The sequence below is a fragment of the Parasteatoda tepidariorum genome, chromosome 4 (genome assembly GCF_982258835.1).
Source record: "Parasteatoda tepidariorum strain Cologne lab strain chromosome 4, Ptep-v5.0, whole genome shotgun sequence".
Taxonomy (NCBI): Eukaryota; Metazoa; Arthropoda; class Arachnida; order Araneae; family Theridiidae; genus Parasteatoda; species Parasteatoda tepidariorum.
In genome coordinates, this window is record NC_141758.1 from 116,837,752 (window position 1) to 116,862,197 (window position 24,446).

General features: G+C 30.3%; 1 protein-coding gene across 3 annotated transcripts in view; it reads right to left on the bottom strand.

Annotated features, from left to right (window-relative positions):
- Positions 1–16,237: 16,237 nt before the first annotated feature.
- Positions 16,238–24,446, bottom strand: part of LOC147812622 (cell cycle checkpoint protein RAD17-like) — a 32,863-nt gene continuing 24,654 nt past the window's right edge. For 2 of the 3 annotated variants that reach the window (XM_087162498.1, XM_087162497.1), the window contains 4 exons: positions 23,422–23,461; positions 20,455–20,535; positions 20,315–20,369; positions 16,238–16,478 (listed from right to left, as the gene is read on the bottom strand). In XM_087162498.1, the coding sequence (XP_087018624.1) occupies positions 16,334–16,478; positions 20,315–20,369; positions 20,455–20,535; positions 23,422–23,461 (321 nt within the window). In that variant the 3' untranslated portion in view covers positions 16,238–16,333. The remainder of the gene's footprint in view (positions 16,479–20,314; positions 20,370–20,454; positions 20,536–23,421; positions 23,462–24,446) is intronic. The other variant, XM_087162499.1, reaches the window with a different exon arrangement.

The following is a 24,446-nucleotide window of genomic DNA, read 5'->3' on the forward strand; positions in this document are numbered from 1 at the left end:
GGGACCATGGGTTCGAAACCCTGCGACGGTCAACATTCAAATTTTTTCTTTTTTTTTAATATTATTTTTTTAATATATATTTTTTATTTTTAAACGTGAATCAAGTGTTCTGTATATAAAAAAAAATCTATTTTTTCTTTGGGAAATAGCGAATAATAACTAATAGCGAACATTTTTTAACTTCTTTCCAATATTTTAAAGCGAATAAAGTCTTCTATATGTGAATAAAGGCTGAAAACGGGACAGAAGTCATATCAGGAGTCACGCACACATCACACCCCGTAACTCCCTATAATATTAACCTATAAATTTTAAACTCCGCCCAAACTTAGAATTTAATGTATCCAGCAATTGTACCGAAGGATTTTTTTATATACCAATTAGTGGGCCCACAATCTGCCAAAATAAGTTTTGTTTACTAACCGGGCGGTGGTGTTTTAAGCTAAATATTCGCGGGCAGGCATGTGAATCATGGCGCAGTTGGTAAGGCTGTGTGGCAAGTTAAATTTGTTGTTCCGGGGACCATAGGTTCGAAACCCTGCGACGGTCAACATTCAAATTTTTTCTTTTTTTTAATATTATTTTTTTAATATATATTTTTATTTTTAAACGTGAATCAAGTGTTCTGTATATAAAAAAAAATCTATTTTTTCTTTGGGAAATAGCGAATAATAACTAATAGCGAACTTTTTTTAACTTCTATCCAATATTTTAAAGCGAATAAAGTCTTCTATATGTGAATAAAGTCTGAAAACGGGACAGAAGTCATATCAGGAGTCACGCACACATCACACCCCGTAACTCCCTATATTATTAACCTATAAATTTCAAACTCCGCCCAAACTTAGAATTTAATGTATCCAGCAATTGTACCGAAGGATTTTTTTAGATACCAATTAGTGGGCCCACAATCTGCCAAAATAAGTTTTGTTTACTAACCGGGCGGTGGTGTTTTAAGCTAAATATTCGCGGTCAGGCATGTGAATCATGGCGCAGTTGGTAAAGCTGTATGGCAAGTTAAATTTGCAGTTCACGATACCATGGGTTCGAAATCCTGCGACGGTCAACATTCAAATTTTTTCGTTTTTTTAATATTATTTTTTTAATATATATTTTTATTTTTAAACGTGAATCAAGCGTTCTGTATATAAATAAAAAATCTATTTTTTCTTTGGGAAATAGCGATAATAACTAATAGCGAACTTTTTTTTAACTTCTTTCCAATATTTTAAAGCGAATAAAGCCTTCTATATGTGAATAAAGGCTGAAAACGGGACAGAAGTCATATCAGGAGTCACGCACACATCACACCTCGTAACTCCCTATAATATTAACCTATAAATTTCAAACTCCGCCCAAACTTAGAATTTAATGTATCCAGCAATTGTACCGAAGGATTTTTTTATATACCAATTAGTGGGCCCACAATCTGCCAAAATAAGTTTTGTTTACTAACCGGGCGGTGGTGTTTTAAGCTAAATATTCGCGGTCAGGCATGTGAATCATGGCGCAGTTGGTAAAGCTGTATGGCAAGTTAAATTTGCAGTTCACGATACCATGGGTTCGAAACCCTGCGACGGTCAACATTCAAATTTTTTCTTTTTTTTAATATTATTTTTTTATTATATATTTTTATTTTTAAACGTGAATCAAGCGTTCTGTATATAAAAAAAAAATCTATTTTTTCTTTGGGAAATAGCGAATAATAACTAATAGCGAACTTTTTTTTAACTTCTTTCCAATATTTTAAAGCGAATAAAGTCTTCTTTATGTGAATAAAGTCTGAAAACGGGACAGAAGTCATATCAGGAGTCACGCACACATCACACCCCGTAACTCCCTATATTATTAACCTATAAATTTCAAACTCCGCCCAAACTTAGAATTTAATGTATCCAGCAATTGTACCGAAGGATTTTTTTATATACCAATTAGTGGGCCCACAATCTGCCAAAATAAGTTTTGTTTACTAACCGGGCGGTGGTGTTTTAAGCTAAATATTCGCGGTCAGGCATGTGAATCATGGCGCAGTTGGTAAAGCTCTATGGCAAGTTAATTTTGCAGTTCACGATACCATGGGTTCGAAACCCTGCGACGGTCAACATTCAAATTTTTTCGTTTTTTTAATATTATTTTTTTAATATATATTTTTATTTTTAAACGTGAATCAAGCGTTCTGTATATAAATAAAAAATCTATTTTTTCTTTGGGAAATAGCGATAATAACTAATAGCGAACTTTTTTTTAACTTCTTTCCAATATTTTAAAGCGAATAAAGCCTTCTATATGTGAATAAAGGCTGAAAACGGGACAGAAGTCATATCAGGAGTCACGCACACATCACACCTCGTAACTCCCTATAATATTAACCTATAAATTTCAAACTCCGCCCAAACTTAGAATTTAATGTATCCAGCAATTGTACCGAAGGATTTTTTTATATACCAATTAGTGGGCCCACAGTCTGCCAAAATAAGTTTTGTTTACTAACCGGGCGGTGGTGTTTTAAGCTAAATATTCGCGGGCAGGCATGTGAATCATGGCGCAGTTGGTAAGGCTGTGTGGCAAGTTAAATTTGTTGTTCCGGGGACCATAGGTTCGAAACCCTGCGACGGTCAACATTCAAATTTTTTCTTTTTTTTAATATTATTTTTTTAATATATATTTTTATTTTTAAACGTGAATCAAGTGTTCTGTATATAAAAAAAAATCTATTTTTTCTTTGGGAAATAGCGAATAATAACTAATAGCGAACTTTTTTTAACTTCTATCCAATATTTTAAAGCGAATAAAGTCTTCTATATGTGAATAAAGGCTGAAAACGGGACAAAAGTCACATCAGGAGTCACGCACACATCACACCCCGTAACTCCCTATAATATTAACCTATAAATTTCAAACTCCGCCCAAACTTAGAATTTAATGTATCCAGCAATAGTACCGAAGGAGTTTTTTATATACCAATTAGTGGGCCCACAATCTGCCAAAATAAGTTTTGTTTACTAACCGGACGGTGGTGTTTTAAGCTAAATATTCGCGGTCAGGCATGTGAATCATGGCGCAGTTGGTAAGGCTGTGTGGCAAGTTAAATTTGTTGTTCCGGGGACCATAGGTTCGAAACCCTGCGACGGTCAACATTCAAATTTTTTCTTTTTTTTAATATTATTTTTTTAATATATATTTTTATTTTTAAACGTGAATCAAGTGTTCTGTATATAAAAAAAAATCTATTTTTTCTTTGGGAAATAGCGAATAATAACTAATAGCGAACTTTTTTTAACTTCTATCCAATATTTTAAAGCGAATAAAGTCTTCTATATGTGAATAAAGTCTGAAAACGGGACAGAAGTCATATCAGGAGTCACGCACACATCACACCCCGTAACTCCCTATATTATTAACCTATAAATTTCAAACTCCGCCCAAACTTAGAATTTAATGTATCCAGCAATTGTACCGAAGGATTTTTTTAGATACCAATTAGTGGGCCCACAATCTGCCAAAATAAGTTTTGTTTACTAACCGGGCGGTGGTGTTTTAAGCTAAATATTCGCGGTCAGGCATGTGAATCATGGCGCAGTTGGTAAAGCTGTATGGCAAGTTAAATTTGCAGTTCACGATACCATGGGTTCGAAATCCTGCGACGGTCAACATTCAAATTTTTTCGTTTTTTTAATATTATTTTTTTAATATATATTTTTATTTTTAAACGTGAATCAAGCGTTCTGTATATAAATAAAAAATCTATTTTTTCTTTGGGAAATAGCGATAATAACTAATAGCGAACTTTTTTTTAACTTCTTTCCAATATTTTAAAGCGAATAAAGCCTTCTATATGTGAATAAAGGCTGAAAACGGGACAGAAGTCATATCAGGAGTCACGCACACATCACACCTCGTAACTCCCTATAATATTAACCTATAAATTTCAAACTCCGCCCAAACTTAGAATTTAATGTATCCAGCAATTGTACCGAAGGATTTTTTTATATACCAATTAGTGGGCCCACAATCTGCCAAAATAAGTTTTGTTTACTAACCGGGCGGTGGTGTTTTAAGCTAAATATTCGCGGTCAGGCATGTGAATCATGGCGCAGTTGGTAAAGCTGTATGGCAAGTTAAATTTGCAGTTCACGATACCATGGGTTCGAAACCCTGCGACGGTCAACATTCAAATTTTTTCTTTTTTTTAATATTATTTTTTTATTATATATTTTTATTTTTAAACGTGAATCAAGCGTTCTGTATATAAAAAAAAAATCTATTTTTTCTTTGGGAAATAGCGAATAATAACTAATAGCGAACTTTTTTTTAACTTCTTTCCAATATTTTAAAGCGAATAAAGTCTTCTTTATGTGAATAAAGTCTGAAAACGGGACAGAAGTCATATCAGGAGTCACGCACACATCACACCCCGTAACTCCCTATATTATTAACCTATAAATTTCAAACTCCGCCCAAACTTAGAATTTAATGTATCCAGCAATTGTACCGAAGGATTTTTTTATATACCAATTAGTGGGCCCACAATCTGCCAAAATAAGTTTTGTTTACTAACCGGGCGGTGGTGTTTTAAGCTAAATATTCGCGGTCAGGCATGTGAATCATGGCGCAGTTGGTAAAGCTCTATGGCAAGTTAATTTTGCAGTTCACGATACCATGGGTTCGAAACCCTGCGACGGTCAACATTCAAATTTTTTCGTTTTTTTAATATTATTTTTTTAATATATATTTTTATTTTTAAACGTGAATCAAGCGTTCTGTATATAAATAAAAAATCTATTTTTTCTTTGGGAAATAGCGATAATAACTAATAGCGAACTTTTTTTTAACTTCTTTCCAATATTTTAAAGCGAATAAAGCCTTCTATATGTGAATAAAGGCTGAAAACGGGACAGAAGTCATATCAGGAGTCACGCACACATCACACCTCGTAACTCCCTATAATATTAACCTATAAATTTCAAACTCCGCCCAAACTTAGAATTTAATGTATCCAGCAATTGTACCGAAGGATTTTTTTATATACCAATTAGTGGGCCCACAGTCTGCCAAAATAAGTTTTGTTTACTAACCGGGCGGTGGTGTTTTAAGCTAAATATTCGCGGGCAGGCATGTGAATCATGGCGCAGTTGGTAAGGCTGTGTGGCAAGTTAAATTTGTTGTTCCGGGGACCATAGGTTCGAAACCCTGCGACGGTCAACATTCAAATTTTTTCTTTTTTTTAATATTATTTTTTTAATATATATTTTTATTTTTAAACGTGAATCAAGTGTTCTGTATATAAAAAAAAATCTATTTTTTCTTTGGGAAATAGCGAATAATAACTAATAGCGAACTTTTTTTAACTTCTATCCAATATTTTAAAGCGAATAAAGTCTTCTATATGTGAATAAAGGCTGAAAACGGGACAAAAGTCACATCAGGAGTCACGCACACATCACACCCCGTAACTCCCTATAATATTAACCTATAAATTTCAAACTCCGCCCAAACTTAGAATTTAATGTATCCAGCAATAGTACCGAAGGAGTTTTTTATATACCAATTAGTGGGCCCACAATCTGCCAAAATAAGTTTTGTTTACTAACCGGACGGTGGTGTTTTAAGCTAAATATTCGCGGTCAGGCATGTGAATCATGGCGCAGTTGGTAAAGCTGTATGGCAAGTTAAATTTGCAGTTCACGATACCATGGGTTCGAAACCCTGCGACGGTCAACATTCAAATTTTTTCTTTTTTTTAATATTATTTTTTTAGTATATATTTTTATTTTTAAACGTGAATCAAGCGTTTTGTATATAAAAAAAAATCTATTTTTTCTTTGGGAAATAGCGAATAATAACTAATAGCGAACTTTTTTTTAACTTCTTTCCAATATTTTAAAGCGAATAAAGTCTTCTATATGTGAATAAAGGCTGAAAACGGGACAGAAGTCATATCAGGAGTCACGCACACATCACACCTCGTAACTCCCTATAATATTAACCTATAAATTTCAAACTCCGCCCAAACTTAGAATTTAATGTATCCAGCAATTGTACCGAAGGATTTTTTTATATACCAATTAGTGGGCCCACAATCTGCCAAAATAAGTTTTGTTTACTAACCGGACGGTGGTGTTTTAAGCTAAATATTCGCGGTCAGGCATGTGAATCATGGCGCAGTTGGTAAAGCTGTATGGCAAGTTAAATTTGCAGTTCACGATACCATGGGTTCGAAACCCTGCGACGGTCAACATTCAAATTTTTTCTTTTTTTTAATATTATTTTTTTAGTATATATTTTTATTTTTAAACGTGAATCAAGCGTTCTGTATATAAAAAAAAAATCTATTTTTTCTTTGGGAAATAGCGAATAATAACTAATAGCGAACTTTTTTTTAACTTCTTTCCAATATTTTAAAGCGAATAAAGTCTTCTATATGTGAATAAAGGCTGAAAACGGGACAGAAGTCATATCAGGAGTCACGCACACATCACACCTCGTAACTCCCTATAATATTAACCTATAAATTTCAAACTCCGCCCAAACTTAGAATTTAATGTATCCAGCAATTGTACCGAAGGATTTTTTTATATACCAATTAGAGGGCCCACAATCTGCCAAAATAAGTTTTGTTTACTAACCGGGCGGTGGTGTTTTAAGCTAAATATTCGCGGGCAGGTATGTGAATCATGGCGCAGTTGGTAAGGCTGTGTGGCAAGTTAAATTTGTTGTTCCGGGGACCATAGGTTCGAAACCCTGCGACGGTCAACATTCAAATTTTTTCTTTTTTTTAATATTATTTTTTTAATATATATTTTTATTTTTAAACGTGAATCAAGTGTTCTGTATATAAAAAAAAATCTATTTTTTCTTTGGGAAATAGCGAATAATAACTAATAGCGAGCTTTTTTAAATTCTTTCCAATATTTTAGAGCGAATAAAGTCTTCTATATGTCAATAAAGGCTGAAAACGGGACAGAAGTCAAATCAGGAGTCACGCACACATCACACTCCGTAACTCCCTATATTATTAACCTATAAATTTCAAACTCCGCCCAAACTTTGAATTTAATGTATCCAGCAATTGTACCGAGGGATTTTTTTATATACCAATTAGTGGGCCCACAATCTGCCAAAATAAGTTTTGTTTACTAACCGGGCGGTGGTGTTTTAAGCTAAATATTCGCGGTCAGGCATGTGAATCATGGCGCAGTTGGTAAAGCTGCGTGGCAAGTTAAACTTGTAGTCCACGATACTATGGGTTCGAAACCCTGCGACGGTCAACATTCAAATTTTTTCTTTTTTTTTAATATTATTTTTTTAATATATATTTTTATTTTTAAACGTGAATCAAGTGTTCTGTATATAAAAAAAAATCTATTTTTTCTTTGGGAAATAGCGAATAATAACTAATAGCGAGCTTTTTTAAATTCTTTCCAATATTTTAGAGCGAATAAAGTCTTCTATATGTCAATAAAGGCTGAAAACGGGACAGAAGTCATATCAGGAGTCACGCACACATCACACTCCGTAACTCCCTATATTATTAACCTATAAATTTCAAACTCCGCCCAAACTTTGAATTTAATGTATCCAGCAATTGTACCGAGGGATTTTTTTATATACCAATTAGTGGGCCCACAATCTGCCAAAATAAGTTTTGTTTACTAACCGGGCGGTGGTGTTTTAAGCTAAATATTCGCGGTCAGGCATGTGAATCATGGCGCAGTTGGTAAAGCTGTGTGGCAAGTTAAATTTGTAGTCCACGATGCCATGGGATCGAATCCCTGCGACGGTCAACATTCAAATTTTTTCTTTTTTTTTAATATTATTTTTTTAATATATATTTTTATTTTTAAACGTGAATCAAGTGTTCAGTATATAAAAAAAAATCTATTTTTTCTTTGGGAAATAGCGAATAATAACTAATAGCGAACTTTTTTTAACTTCTATCCAATATTTTAAAGCGAATAAAGTCTTCTATATGTGAATAAAGGCTGAAAACGGGACAAAAGTCATATCAGGAGTCACGCACACATCACACCCCGTAACTCCCTATAATATTAACCTATAAATTTCAAACTCCGCCCAAACTTAGAATTTAATGTATCCAGCAATAGTACCGAAGGAGTTTTTTATATACCAATTAGTGGGCCCACAATCTGCCAAAATAAGTTTTGTTTACTAACCGGACGGTGGTGTTTTAAGCTAAATATTCGCGGTCAGGCATGTGAATCATGGCGCAGTTGGTAAAGCTGTATGGCAAGTTAATTTTGCAGTTCACGATACCATGGGTTCGAAACCCTGCGACGGTCAACATTCAAATTTTTTCGTTTTTTTAATATTATTTTTTTAGTATATATTTTTATTTTTAAACGTGAATCAAGCGTTCTGTATATAAAAAAAAATCTATTTTTTCTTTGGGAAATAGCGAATAATAACTAATAGCGAACTTTTTTTTAACTTCTTTCCAATATTTTAAAGCGAATAAAGTCTTCTATATGTGAATAAAGGCTGAAAACGGGACAGAAGTCATATCAGGAGTCACGCACACATCACACCTCGTAACTCTCTATAATATTAACCTATAAATTTCAAACTCCGCCCAAACTTAGAATTTAATGTATCCAGCAATTGTACCGAAGGATTTTTTTATATACCAATTAGTGGGCCCACAATCTGCCAAAATAAGTTTTGTTTACTAACCGGGCGGTGGTGTTTTAAGCTAAATATTCGCGGGCAGGCATGTGAATCATGGCGCAGTTGGTAAGGCTGTGTGGCAAGTTAAATTTGTTGTTCCGGGGACCATAGGTTCGAAACCCTGCGACGGTCAACATTCAAATTTTTTCTTTTTTTTAATATTATTTTTTTAATATATATTTTTATTTTTAAACGTGAATCAAGTGTTCTGTATATAAAAAAAAATCTTTTTTTTCTTTGGGAAATAGCGAGTAATAACTAATAGCGAGCTTTTTTAAATTCTTTCCAATATTTTAGAGCGAATAAAGTCTTCTATATGTCAATAAAGGCTGAAAACGGGACAGAAGTCATATCAGGAGTCACGCACACATCACACCCCGTAACTTCCTATAATATTAACCTATAAATTTCAAACTCCGCCCAAACTTAGAATTTAATGTATCCAGCAATTGTACCGAAGGATTTTTTTATATACCAATTAGTGGGCCCACAATCTGCCAAAATAGGTTTTGTTTACTAACCGGGCGGTGGTGTTTTAAGCTAAATATTCGCGGTCAGGCATGTGAATCATGGCGCAGTTGGTAAAGCTGTGTGGCAAGTTAAATTTGTAGTCCACGATACCATGGGTTTGAAACCCTGCGACGGTCAACATTCAAATTTTTTCTTTTTTTTAATATTATTTTTTTAATATATATTTTCATTTTTAAACGTGAATCAAGTGTTCTGTATATAAAACAAAATCTATTTTTTCTTTGGGAAATAGCGAATAATAACTAATAGCGAACTTTTTTTAACTTCTTTCCAATATTTTAAAGCGAATAAAGTCTTCTATATGTGAATAAAGGCTGAAAACGGGACAGAAGTCATATCAGGAGTCACGGACACATCACACCCCGTAACTCCCTATATTATTAACCTATAAATTTCAAACTCCGCCCAAACTTAGAATTTAATGTATCCAGCAATTGTACCGAAGGATTTTTTTATATACCAATTAGTGGGCCCACAATCTGCCAAAATAAGTTTTGTTTACTAACCGGGCGGTGATGTTTTAAGCTAAATATTCGCGGGCAGGCATGTGAATCTTGGCGCAGTTGGTAAAGCTGTGTGGCAAGTTAGATTTGTTGTTCCGGGTGTCCTGGGTTCGAATGCCTGGGACGTGCACCTTTTCGAAAAAATTTCTTTTTTTCTTCTTTTGTTTATTTTACATTATATTATTTTTTTAATGTGTTTTTCGATATTCTGGAGGGTCCTGCATTTTGGAAATAAATTTTTTTTATTGCGAAAATGGGAAAAAAAATGGAAAATTCCAGGAAAATCAGTTCATTTGCTCTTTTTCGACTGCTTTTGTAACATTTTGGATTTTCTAGCATGCATGGGGTATTTTCTGTGTGTGAAATCCAGCAAAGAAAGCGTAATGGAATAATAAAAAAAAGAAGAATAGAATAAAATGGCTCGAGTAAGGTTCATATTTCGAGACCCCCTATTCCCTTTAATATCAAGGTATAATTTTCAAACTCGGACCCTAAGTAGGGGTCTATGGTCCAAACATGGCTGCCGAAGAAAACTGTTCTGCTATCTAATACGTTGTTTATTGTGCAACTTACAGTCCCTGACCAAATTATTAGACGCGCTATAAGATTCTATGCAAAATTGTAATTATCGGGTGATAACTATACAGCTTTATTATTTTCACGCGGTTTACACTTGTTTGCGCTCGTGTATCAATGGGTTAAATTAGACAATATATAATATAAATTTGACAATTGGATAAATTAGACGATATATTACATAAATATAGAATATTTATTATATCAGGTATTATATTAGTATATTTTAATAATTAGACCAAATTATTGGACGCGCTGTAGTTTTTTAATAATGACATGATTTGAACGAGTTTAAACGTAATACTTTTATATTTAAATATACATGCAATGGGTTTTTATTCAGGAGATTTTTTATATACTTCCTACTTATATTAATTTTAACGTATTGCATTACAATGTTAACCAATCGATACACAAACGTAAACTAGTGTGCAAACCGGTTTCAGACGCTAAAAAACAATAAAGCTGTATAGTATCACGTGATAATTAAGATTTTACTTAGAATATTATAGTTCGTCTAATAATTTGTCCAGGGACTGTTTGTGATCGCTTTTTCAATAAAGTTAGATACTTAACAAATTTAAAACAAGTCAAGAGCTATAAGCGATAAGCAGAGAGCTCGCCGCACTTAACTATACTCAATACTTAATGACATCCATGACGTTCTATTGTGTTTCTAAGTTGCTGATTTAAATCTTTCTTTCCACACCTTTTTCCTTAATGTTATGTTACAAAAAGGAAAAAGAATGTTTTTAACGTCGTTATTTAATTTTCTTATTTAAAATAAATAATTTGTAATTCTGAAAAGTAAAATAAGTTCTTCTTACTCTTTCTTGCTTAAGTGTCACTGTTCAATGAATTTTTTTTTTTTTTTTTTTTTTTAAAAAACATTATTTACGTTTTATAAGAAAACTAAATAATAAGATCATAAATAAATTTTCATCACTATTAAATTTTTTTACGGAAACACAACTTATTTACAGCGTTGTATTGAATAGTTAAAAGTTTCATGTTATCAAAAATTTATTGTTACTTGTCATATATTGTAAAATTGTTTTATAATTTCTTTTTTCAAATCCAGCTCGAACAAACTCTGTATGCAAACATGCTAGTTCAAACACATAAATATCCACCGTAACATACCATTGGATCCGACAAAGCTTATGTTCACCATCTTGTAAGAAACATCAATGCACACTGTTGCATAGATAGCAGTTAAATGAAAGAATTGCGCTATTAATGATTGAAGGACTTAGTTTCACGTAAAATATTTTATTTTATTTTATAACCTTCGTTGAACAGTCAACCCAATTTTTAGGTTTACGACTACTAATGCTCAACTCCGTAGCCTTGTCATTTTGAACCCAATCCAGAAGACAAGGGAACTCTTGTATCAAGTATTGGGAGAAATTTGCAAATCCTCCACAAAGGCAAATTTCTCCCAATACTTGATCCAAGAGTTCTCTTGTCTTCTGAATTGGGTTCAAAATGACAAGGCTAAGTAGTTGAACATTAGTAGTCGTAAACCCAAAAATTGGGTCAGCCGTTCAATGACGGTTATATATCACTGAGAATATTTTACACAGCACTGTGATCGGTGAAAGACGGATGCGGAATTTTTATTAACCAGTCATCGTTGGAATTCGAACCCGGTTCATCTCATAGGAAGGCGAACTCTCTATCCCCCGAGCCATCACGGCTCTAGGTAAATGTTTCATAAAGTCACTTAGCTTCTTGAAGCTGCGCATATACTTTAGCTGTCAATCCAGCTAAACAGGGGTTCAAATCCCATCGTTGACACCACATAATTTACTCCATTCCTTCAGCACGTGAGAAGTCTCTACTGTCTTGCACTCCTCATATACATGATTAGGCAAGATAATTGTGTAATGAAATTCATACTTACAGTAACTACATTATCATTTTCACCGAACCGGAGCTCATACATAGCCCCATTGCACTTTCTGTTCATATATATATAGATAGATAATAACCTATTTTTAGACTTTTAAATTTTTCAGGCTTAACATTAATTTTTCTGTTTTTAATAAATGTTTTTTTATTTGTTGTAATACAGATAATATATTTAATTTTATTTTAAATTGTGCAATTTAGCGTTTATAAAAAGGATCCTAACTGATATAATTATGTGTAAAAACAAATTTACTAATTTTCAATGACAATTTTACTAATTTTAAATAAATAAACAATTATCTTTTATGTTTAATGTGCATTGAATTTAATATCATAAAAATTAGTTAGCTTTAAAAGGAAAGAAAAGGTTGGTTTATTTGAGATGCTTGTTTTTTTCTAAAATAACTTTTTTTTTTCTAATTTAACTTTCTACTATAGAATTAGATCATTGGCAGCACCGTTTTTAGTGCACTCTGACATGAGGTTGTATCGTCAAAAAGACCTCTTTAAGTTAGAGCTTCGCACAAATATTTTGAATACATTTTAATATATTTAATTTGCTTTGTTAAATTTTTTGTTTTTATATTTTTTCGCGTTTCCTTGTTTGAACTTTCTCGCATTTGATGCAGATGTTTGTCAGGTCACTGGTTGAGGTTTTAATGGTCTCTCCTAGAGGGTTTTTTTTCATCACAAAATCTATGAAAAAAAGTCAGTGCCTCCCAAAAAGTGATCGGAAAAAAAAAGACGATCATTCTCTGAACATCATGTAAGTCTTTTTCTGCACCACTCAATTTGGCTTATTGAAAACCACCAGTCTTTAGGAAAACAATCTCTTTTTTTTATAACATATATATTGCAACTATTCACATAAAGTGTTGGTCAAAATCAAATGTTAAAACAGAAGTTTAAATATTTAAGAAAAATGTCCGAAAAATCTGCGATTGTCATGAAATTGTGGAGCCTTAACCCTTATCACCCCCTTGGCATACAATGGGCTGTTGAAAGAATGCTTTGCTTTATTGCTTGAGCTACAATGCAGTGAAAAACAATGCTTGATACTACTTTTCCAATAAATCTCTTTGCATTATTTATTTAGTTTTATTCTTTATTTATTTTCTTTCTTACCTTCAATTTTAGAGTAATATTCGGAAAAGGAAAAAAAGATAGCAGTAACTTGTAATGTAAAGCCAAATTAAAAATATTTTATTTAAACTATTAGCAAATGTTGATACATGCCTGTACATCATATTTACTACAAAATATTTGAATTAAAAAGAGTTAATTTTAACATGTTCTAAAATGTTTTTTTTTTTTTTTAAATTCTACACTATGTGGTGCAGCAGCCTATGAAGGGTAAAAGCCTACTGTGCACATCCAAGTTTTTGTGACTCTAGGCTCTGGAGTGCCAGAGCAAATGTTGGGTGGTCAACCAAGTGTGGAAATCCCTAATGTTTGGCACTTATTCAGGGTCCCCACTCAATTTCAGAAGGAAAATAAATTCCATGACTTTGCTAGAAAAAGTTCAGTGAAAATCCAGATCATATTTTACCATGCAATTTTTCATCAGAAATGATTTTACTTTTTATTTGTAGTGTCAAATACTAGATTTTGTGAGCAAAACAATATCATGGAAAGAGGAATAAAAAATGCAAGTTTGGCTAAAATGTGAAATTTTTGCAACAAATAACTGTAATAGATATCAGAATTATTTGTCTCAAAAGATTACATAAAAAATGTGGTTTACCAGAAACAAATCTGTTACCTGATCTACAGTTGAAAACTTTTTAAGAGAAAAATAAAGATATGAGTAAAAACTTATTATTTTGATAACATATTCCTATCTTTTGATTTTTTTTCTTCTAATTTTTGAACATAATTAATCCTATCTTGCAGCAGGCTTCCCACTCAATTTCTGAAAAAAAAATGTCCTAACTTTTCCATGTATATCAGGTAAATTTCGATAGAAATCCAAACCATATTTTATCATACCATGAAATTTTTCATCAGAAAACTTTGAATTCTTGTCAAATTTCTTGTAATGTGAGCAAAAAAACATATAATATAATGAGAATGGAAACATAGAAAAGTTTCACTAGAAAAAGAATTCCACTTCTAAGGTAGATATATATTCAACTTTTAATATAGACATACTTTATAAAATAATTCTACTAGATGCTAGAATTAACTCGAATCTCGATAACTGTTACTGACAATTCGAAGACTGATCATTTACCAGGTTTGTTGAAGGATTTTTCTAGACAATTCAACTTTCCTTGACAATTACCTGATTTTTAGAGTCCAAATAAAATTCCCTGAAAATTTTAGGTTTTCTGTGTTCTCTCTGCCATTTTATTGATCCACTGAATGGATGTGTCAACTTTGCCGAAGCTCTGGATCTGTGCACGAGATTGCACCGCCGGGACTCTCTCCAGTTAAAACAAAGGCAAATTGTATAACAGGCAGAAAAATTAAATAGAGATTAATTTTTTAAATACAGGGTACCTGCTACATCTTAGATTTTCAAATCCATGACTTTCCCTGAATAATTCTAAGAATTTTTCATTACTTACAATTTTAGTTACTTATGGTTAAGAATTGTGAAATTATGTCACGAGGCGGTGCTCAAATCAATATTATTCAGTTGCCATTCAACTTTGGAACAGGGAGCTGCCACTTCACAATGACCTTGTCAATTTTATATCTTTAAACTTGTAAATAAATTATTATGTGTGTTACAGTCCACTGGTTAATAGATTGATACATCACAAACACTAAACACTTACAATTGAAGTTACAATTTTCTCCGACAAAAACACAACCATAAATTAAAAAAGCATTGTAATAACAATAATTGAAATGATAGATATAACCGAAACTGTTATACTCTGCAGCTTCATATTAATTGATTTTAAACTTAAAAAACAAAGTAAAGAAAGAGTTGCAGCAATGAAGTGGCAAAAAAAAAATATGAAAGCAAATAACTAAATACAGTCAGATATATGTTATTTAAAGCTGTTTTATTTCTTCTTAAAAGTGTAATATAAAAAGCTTAAACTAGAATTTTAAATTAATAAAAAAATAAATAAATAAATTTTGAAATCACGAAAGTTTAAAAGCTAATTTGCTCTAGAAATTACGTTCTTTCTTTCATTTTTAGAAAGAAACCATATTTTAATAAAATATGACTGGGAGAGCGGATTTTGTTAAAAATTCAGATATTTACACTGTGAAAATTCCATTTTAAAAATTAGATTTTTCGGCAGTCTAAATCCATGACGTATCATGTTTTTTTAAAAAGAAATAGTTAAAATCATGACAAAATTTGCTTAATACCGAAATCTATGACTTTCTATGATTTTTCAAGACATTCCAGGAGCGTGGTAAAGATTTTTTTCCTTTGAGGCACAGTAAAAAGTAACTGCAATTTTTTTATTATACAATACTATTACAAGCTTTCAAGTTTTAGTAATATTCCCTTATAATAGTTTAGTTACTGCATATAATAGATTGGTAAAACTATTATAAGCTCTCAAGTTTAGTATTAGTCAAGTTTAGATTATCAGTGTTTATAGTAATATTTATCTGTATCAACGTACATTTATAATTTATAAATGTATTCTTAAAAATTCAACGTTGTTTTACTTAATAAACAAATATTTAAAGCAAATATGAAACAATATTTATTTTTTTATTAACAGAAAATATTTCATGTTAGAAGTATTTTGATTATTTATAGTATTATGAGCTTTAAGACAATTTTGGAAGAAAATTTCAAGTATTACTGTCAAAAACCAGTTTAAGAATCTCACGTAAAAACTCAACCTCCAAGGTATAAAAACCTTTTTTTAAAACCTAGACACAAATTATCACTTTTGTATTTTTTTTTTACAATAAAAGGGATGAAAATACTGAATTTTTTTACTAGAAAAATCAATTAAAACACTGCATAACACTCATACAAGCAAACTTCAATTAGAAGCAATTAAAAAAAACAATCTCTTGTTTGCAACTAAATTGAGACCAAGTCATTAATAGAAAGTGACTTTAATTCAAGTAAAAAAGAAATCAAAAATTTAATAAATATCTTCATTATATAAATATTTCACAACAAATAATCTCTGTGTTCAAAAGTCGTATTCTTCTATAACAATCTCTTCATCAGGCAATATCTTGACATTTTCATCTGACATGTTAGTATCATCAATTGGGTCGCTCTCTTCCTCTCCAAAACAAAAGTGGTCTTTTTCATCTAACGTCTTTCCCACTTGGCTATTAATATATGAAATTTTACAACAAAAGTAAGTATTCATTAAATCAATAGTAATGAAAACGATTATCAATAATGGTGAAAATAAAGATTAAAAGATAGAGAAATGATTTTTTTTTCCTTTTTGAAAGATATAGAATAACTTTCAATTTAGAAAAAGAAAACATCCTTAAACTTATGTTTGTTTCTCATTAAATTAAGAAAACTGAATTGAGAGAATACTACTAAGTATAAAGAAGTCATTAGTAAAATAAAATTTTCTGATAATTCTATATACCTTGCACTTTCGCATTGCTTCAATTTTATATTACAAAATTATTTGCAGTAAGAGTAGGGGTTATTTCCTGAGCATATTTGAAGATTTTCTTAAAGTTAACAGATTTTTTTTCTAATAATAAAATCAGCAAACACAAAACTATGATGAAAATTTTAATTACTTTTCTTTAATTCATTTAAAGATATTAAATTAAACGAAATTTAAAAATTTAAGAATTTTCTATTTATTTATTTACGGAATTTCTGAAATTTACATAAAATATGACTTTTTATCTAATATAAATTTTTGGCTTGATATATGTGCCTAATTTTGGGAAAATGAAGATATAGAAATTTTGAATATAAGAACATGAAGATTGTGCTGCAGATTGACTCAGTAAATTCTGCTGTAAGGTATATAAGTTGCACTGCAATGCCATAATCAAAAATACAAAAGTAATAACCAATCAGAGTTTTTAAATGAAGGAGTACATTGCATAAAACAGATTTCATAAAACAGTTTGTGAGAAAATATTTAAAATTGATTTAAAATGGTTCCTAAAAACAAAATGCAACTTTCTAAACTAGCTAACATGCGGTGAATGAAATTATCACTAAGTTACAAAAGTTAAATTAAAAATAATGTAACTCTAGTGAAAAATATCAGCAAGTCTTTTTTTGAGTAGGGGTGTACGTTGAAATGATAATAATATTTGTTTTCTTGGAAAGGTGTGTCGTTTATGAAAGAGCAAAATCATTCATCTGTCTGGGTTTTTTTAAGAGGTACCTATTTTGTGAAAATTTAGACATAATTAGTGCAAATAAAAAATTATATTTAAAAAATCAACACAAAAATATGGTAAAGGAAGAAAATATTTTCGAAAATTGTCACTACAAATAAAAATTATTTATGACTTATTTCTATATATTTTTCCCTATATATTCAAAAACAATTTTGGTATTGTAAAATTTTGGGCTAAAAATTTTATCTAAATTACAAAAAGCATAAATCTGTAAAAAATCATTGTCCATAGTAAAGTTCCAACTTGAACTTAATAAAAACATGCATTTAACAGTACTAATACTAAAAGTTATTCTAATTATGGGAACATTTTCCTCTGGGTCATACAGAAAAAAGTTTCACAGAGAAAAAAATATTAGAAATGTCAGTTAAAAAAAATTTACAATAGTGTTTATGATAATGTTCGAATTTCGACTTCTTGTAAAGCTTACAGAGGGAGAGCCTCACGTTTAATTTTAAAAAACTCAGCGGGAAAAAAATTCGCTTTTAAATGGCGTAAACGACCGATTAGGTTTCCCACATTTACTGAACATGTGCTACCGTTTTGTAAAAGACAGCTGGCAGGAAAGCTCTTCTTTTCCATAGATTGCAACAAGAACACAGATTTGCATGAGAACTTGCTTTTTCATTTGTGAAACTGCCGTTTTTCCCAAAGTTGAATTTGTGAAGGTACCGCTAAACGGTAGGACATTTACCCTGGACAGACCCTTGAGCTCAGTATTTATTTAATATCCATAAAAACAATACAGTATAACCCTACAACAACACAGAATTCAATACAAGTTAGCGTTCCAAAATCGTGCAATTCTAAGATGTATTTATTACTTAATTCTATATATTTAAAGAATAATTAATACATTTAGGTATATATTTTTAAAATATCCATAAAAACAATACAGTATAACCCTACAACAACACAGAATTAAATACAAGTTAGCGTTCCAAAATCGTGCAATTCTAGGATGTATTTATTACTTAATTCTACATATTTAAAGAATAATTAATACATTTAGGTATATATTCATAAAATAAAAATAAAAAATACCTTGGCAAATATACTAAATTAAAAAATATATGACACTAAAATTTTATACTTTTATTGTAAAATATATAAAATTGCATCTATTATTTGAAATCAAAGTTCTAATTTTTGGTTAAATTAGAACCAATCCATATTGCCTTTATAGACAACTGCATTTAAATCCTTAAAAATATTTTCTCACAGCGCTTCTGTTTTGAGATTAAGCTCTTTTGTTCTCCTATACGGTTTATTTTTATGTTTGTACGGTTACCTACGGTTACTTTCTTATGTTTGTATTGTTTAAAAAATGATTCCAAGGAGTAAAAAATAAAGATTAGTTAAATAGCTGCAAAAAACAAAAAAAATTTAAAAACTATAATTTTTATTTCTCAATCATAAGACCCTTATTTTCTTGAAGAAATCTTAAAATAGTTTTTAATTTTGGAGAAATTGTAATGGTTAGCACCTCTGAAAACAGCAGAGGAATATGAGTGTGATGCTATTTTCAACATTTGTTTTGATGCCAGTTGATGGTAAATTCAGAAGGAGTAGGTGTAAACAAATTGCGTAAATATTTTCATAAATAAGCAGACATTCAATTTCAATATGAAGATGAAAGAAAAGCCATGATCTCCAAACAATCAGCTGTTGAAAAATTTAGTGTTAAGAGTTACGATTTTGAGAAGAAAAAGAATGGAACAGTCTTCTTCTCTAACTAAAGATAGTATTATCTCAATATGTTTATCTTTAGCGCAAGTTTATATTTCATTTTACAACAGCATTGAACAGTCAAACCAATTTCAGGTTTACAACCATCAGTGCTTAACTATGTTTCCTTGTAAATTTTGAACCCAACCCGGAAGACAAGAAAACTCCTGGATCAAACATTGGGATTAACCAACCCTTGTAAGGTTGCACACAATTTTTGCACAAAACTTAATTTATAATCCTAAATAGAGGTACAGTGTTTCAGAAGATCTAATTTTCAATATTTATAAAACATTTTCTTGAGAGTGTAAAGACAAATGTATCTAGTCCATCTAATTGAAAAAAAAAACAACACAAAATTCTTCAAAAAAGACAATCTTTTACAAGGTTTAACATCAAAGCAAATGTACTACATTAGAGAATAAAAAGAAAGATAGTATGCATACAAGTACAAAGTAATAGCAATTGTATGGGGTCACCTTTAAGACAAGTTGGAATATTTTTAGATTTAAAAATATTTAACACATATTTTTTCAAAATATAATTTACAATTTTATTAAAAAATATAATTGATAGTTTTAAAACTAAAATCAATAACAATAAAAACCAAATTGAAGAGAATTTAATTGTTTGAAAGAATCAGGGGTGATTTTGAGCCGAAGTCAAAAAACCTGAAAATTTCTTGAGTAAAATCATTAATGACGTGTTTCAAAAAATAAATGTCTTTATAAATTTAAATCATTGATATTTCCACAACATGAAATTCTAAATAAATTATATACAACATAATTTAAATTAATAATTTTGTAAAGAGATGACAAGAATAAATTCTAGTTCCTAATATTTCTAAGTAAATTATACAACAATTTTTATGCATAAATGTGATCAATGATTTCTTGAAACTTCTGGGTCTTGGAATTTATGAAATTTTCGGATTGCGGTAAGCAGAATCACCTCTGAAGAATATTGGACTTAATACAGCTTAATTAGTAGATTGCATCACTACAAGGTTTTAAAAACTAAAAAATTAACATAAAATGATAATTAATTACCTAAAAACCTTTTTTATTTTCATATCTCTTAATTCTTTTGTTAGTGTTACACGAGCTAAAATTTAAAAAAAAATTGAAACAAATATTTTAATCTATTTATTATGTTTTTTTTTCCAAATAGATTATTAAAGTGTTAATACCAGGATTTAAATCTCTTTTTTGCAATTTTGAAAGATAAGGAACTAAGTCAACTTGTAGCTGTCTCTTACTAAGAGAAGAGCCTGAAAAGAATAGGCAATGCACTTAATTCATAAGTTGATTAATACCAGGATTTAAATCCCTTTTTTGCAATTTCGAAAGATAAGGAACTAAGTCAACTTGTAGCTGTTTCATACTAAGAGAAGAGCCTGAAAAGAATAGGCAATGCACTTAATTCATAAGCTATAAAAAAAATCCAAGTTGAACAATAAAATGTAAATTAAAAAGTTACCAACATTTCATAACCATAAATACCCATAGCTGCCAACATGGATAGGAATAAATCCAGTAGATTTTGAGAAAAAATAAAAATTAAATAACTGTTCCATAATTTTTTAACCGTTTTGGGAAGTTCGGGATTTTTATAGTCATCACAATACAAAAACTTTATTACACTAAGAAAGTTTATTACACTATAAAACTTTATTACACTAATAAATAGTCTGCAATATTTTCCATTTATGATTAATATTAAATGAATTTGAAATGCTTCTTTCTATTATTTTTAACTTCTATTTTAAAAAAGACAAGTAAATCATTATTGATGATTAAAAGATTTTACTATTTAAGTACAGAATAAAACAAACTTAAATTTTCAGAAAAAAGAAAAGCTTTAAACTAATTACAATAAGTGAGGCTCGTTCCCTTATGCACTAGCTATACTTATTTAAGTATTCAAGCAAGTGATAAATTGTGTAAAAATTCTATTCCGATTAAGGATATTTTTCAAAAACTTAATCAATTATAGGGAATTTTCTAAAATGTATGAAAACCAGGAGAACAGGGTGCCTAGCCAAATCTTTGAATCAAAAATAAGCACTTTTTAAAAACTTTTTAAGCACTTTACAAAAATTTTCAAGCACTCAAAAAATTCATATTCAATCAATGATATTATTGAAAAACAAAAACTTTTTATAAACAGTTTTAGCGTTAAAAAAAAAAACAAAAAAGAAACGGGCGTAAATCAAAACAATCAGTACCTTCCCGCATCACTGAGTGAATTCAACTTGACCCTGAACTCAGAATAAAAGTACCCTTACCCCCTACGTCAAAAAAAAGTGTTAGAAGTAAAAGAAAATAAACAAGAACAAAAATAAATTAAATTAAAAAGAAAAACATTTCATAAGGATCTGATATTCTCTATCCGAATTGGAGCACTCGGGTTTCGGTTTCAAGTGTGCGCATGCGCAAGTCATAACATGGGTACGACATGAAGTCCGCGTCAATGATTACGTAGCAAACTCCCCATTTTTCGTGAAATGCATGGGATCCACCAGATATCACTGAAGGAAAGAAAAACAAATTATTCGGAAAAAAAGCACTTTTTAAAAACGCCAGCTGAAAAAAGCACCTTTAAAAGCTTTTAAAAACGAAATCCCCAAAAAAGCACCTTTAAGTACTTTTTACAAACGCTACGCACCCTGGAGAATTTTTATTATACCAGTAGACCTGGGGAAAAATGGCAAAATCCAGTAGTCGACTGGTAAATCCAGGAGAGTTGGCAGCTATGATTACCCATTTTAAAAACATCATCAATGGCTCGACAGCCCAGGGTGGGCCTTGGCCTTCTCAAGAAGTTTAAACGAAGTTCAAGTGAGTTTAAACTTCTGAAAAAGTTTAAAAACATGCAAATGCAAATTTTGAATATTTTAGGTGGATCTAAGAACCTAGTTAAAAATTTCCCAAGTCTAAAAAAGTTAAAGCTTTCTAGGAAGATCAATGCTTCCTAATAATGAAAAAAAAATCTAGAAATATTTTCTCTGAGAATTGTAATCTATAGTAACTGTTAGGTTATTTTAAAAGATTTTGAGCAGAATGAAACTTTTTAGAAAATTATGCTATTTATGCCCATGCAAATTTTATATCAACTATAATGCATGGAAGAATTAGTGGCTTTTGGATTTGGTTCCTCTTTGAATTGTGGCATTGTAACATAGTGTCTCTTTTATTATTAGAAAAAAATAAAACTATCATTTCTTTCCAAGAAAAAAAAACTATTTTGAGAGAATTTAATGAATATTTACAGTTATATTGTTTTCAAAACTCACAACATAACAGTTTAGACAGCAATGCAGCATTGGCTGTATTATTATTGCAGGAAGCGTTGCCAAATCTTCCAACAATAAATAAGCACCTTTTAAGTACTTTTTAAGAGTTCAAAATATATTTTTAATCACTATATACATTAACAAAATGCAAAATAATTTTGAAATTTTACATGATCATGATAAAATAACCAGTTTCTGACAACGAACTCTTTTCCTGATTATATTAGCTTTTATAAAAAGATCAAGAGTTTTTCCAGTCTGATATCAGGTGGTGGAGAATGAAGTCTAAAATTGAGAATATCTAGCAAAATGCAGCAGAGTTGCACATGAGAGAGCAAGAATGTCAGTGAGCCCAGCTCAGAAGACTTACATGCAGACCCGCAAGTATTTCATCAAACAAGTAAAATGATTGGCACTTTCATACGCTACGGATCGAGGGTACATCGAAATGGATTGTGGTTTACTGAATTGTGAAAACGTTGAATAGAATAATGTGAAAAACACGCTTCTGCATAATATGCGTCAAAAATCGACAAAGTAAAGAAAAAAAATCTAATTTTTGAAAAGGGAAAATTAAGCAGTCGTTAAAAACACTGAATAAAAAAAGCATCTTAAGGGCCTTTAAAAAAAGAAAATCGAAGATAAGCACCTTTAAGCACTTTTTAAAAACTCTATGCACCATGTATTAAAACATAGATAACGAAATTCATTTTACAAAACTGCAATTAATCTTCCACTACTCACATAAGTACAGTGAAGTTAAGATATTTTTACTAAGTGGTAATGCTGGAAGCAAGTTTATAATTTTGCTTTAAAAAAATAAAAAATAGGAACAAAGTAACTATTAAAATAAAGTCTTACCACTAAAAGCATACTTCAGAGATTTTTGCAACCGCCTTTGCTGTAAGATAAAAAAAATAATAAATAAATAAAATTTAAAAAAAATGAAAGCAGATATAAAATTAGAAAACAATAATTTTGGCTCAATCAAAGAATCTTCATATATACCTTAGATAAATTTTTGTAAAATTGAGGTTAGTGCAGTGCTCTCCACCTCCTATGAAGTTTTTAATCAGATAATATCTTACTGCTTCAGTTTCTTGGGATTATTCATTTAATGTTTTGTAGTATTTTTCTTAAACATTTTATTTTCACAGCTATATTTTTCACTGTTATATTTTTCAAAAGTAGATATAGGTTGTAAAAATCAATTTGTTCCTTAAGGTCGAGTAATGTCAAGTTTCAGTTGTGGTAAGTAATTAATCTGATAATTAAAGAGATTTTTTATGAATTCAGAAAGCATTTTATTTTAAAAGTTCAAGTCACGTGAAGGAGGATTTTGTCAACATCTTTATGTAAAGAAATATGTAAACTTTTTACTTTTTTTTATGGTGTCTCTAAAGTAGCTCTTAAAATTATGAACATTGTTATGTAAAGTTTTAATTGCGTAAATAGTTTAATTTTTCATTTTAAGAACTTGAATTTTCTATAAAGTAATATGCATTTTAGTTTCATTGAAAAATTTATGTTAGTCAGAGATGATTGTGCTCCGGAAAAAATCCGGATTTCCAGATTTTTCGATAACCGCGATCAAGAAATCCAAAGGTTAAAAAAAAAAAAGTAAAAAGATAAAACATAAATATTGAACAAAGCACTAAACTAATAATTGAGTGGGTCTGCAAGGAAAATTAAATTTTAATCAAAACATTTCTACAAAAATTTGTTTGTAAAATGGTTAATTTATTTCAAATATTTATAAAAAATTAATGTTACAGCAAGATTAATATTTTTAAAAAATTACAAGTATTTTACTAGAATTTATATTTTTACATAGACAAGCAAAAATTGTTTCAAATTTGGTCATCAGGTGTTTCATAAAATCTCTA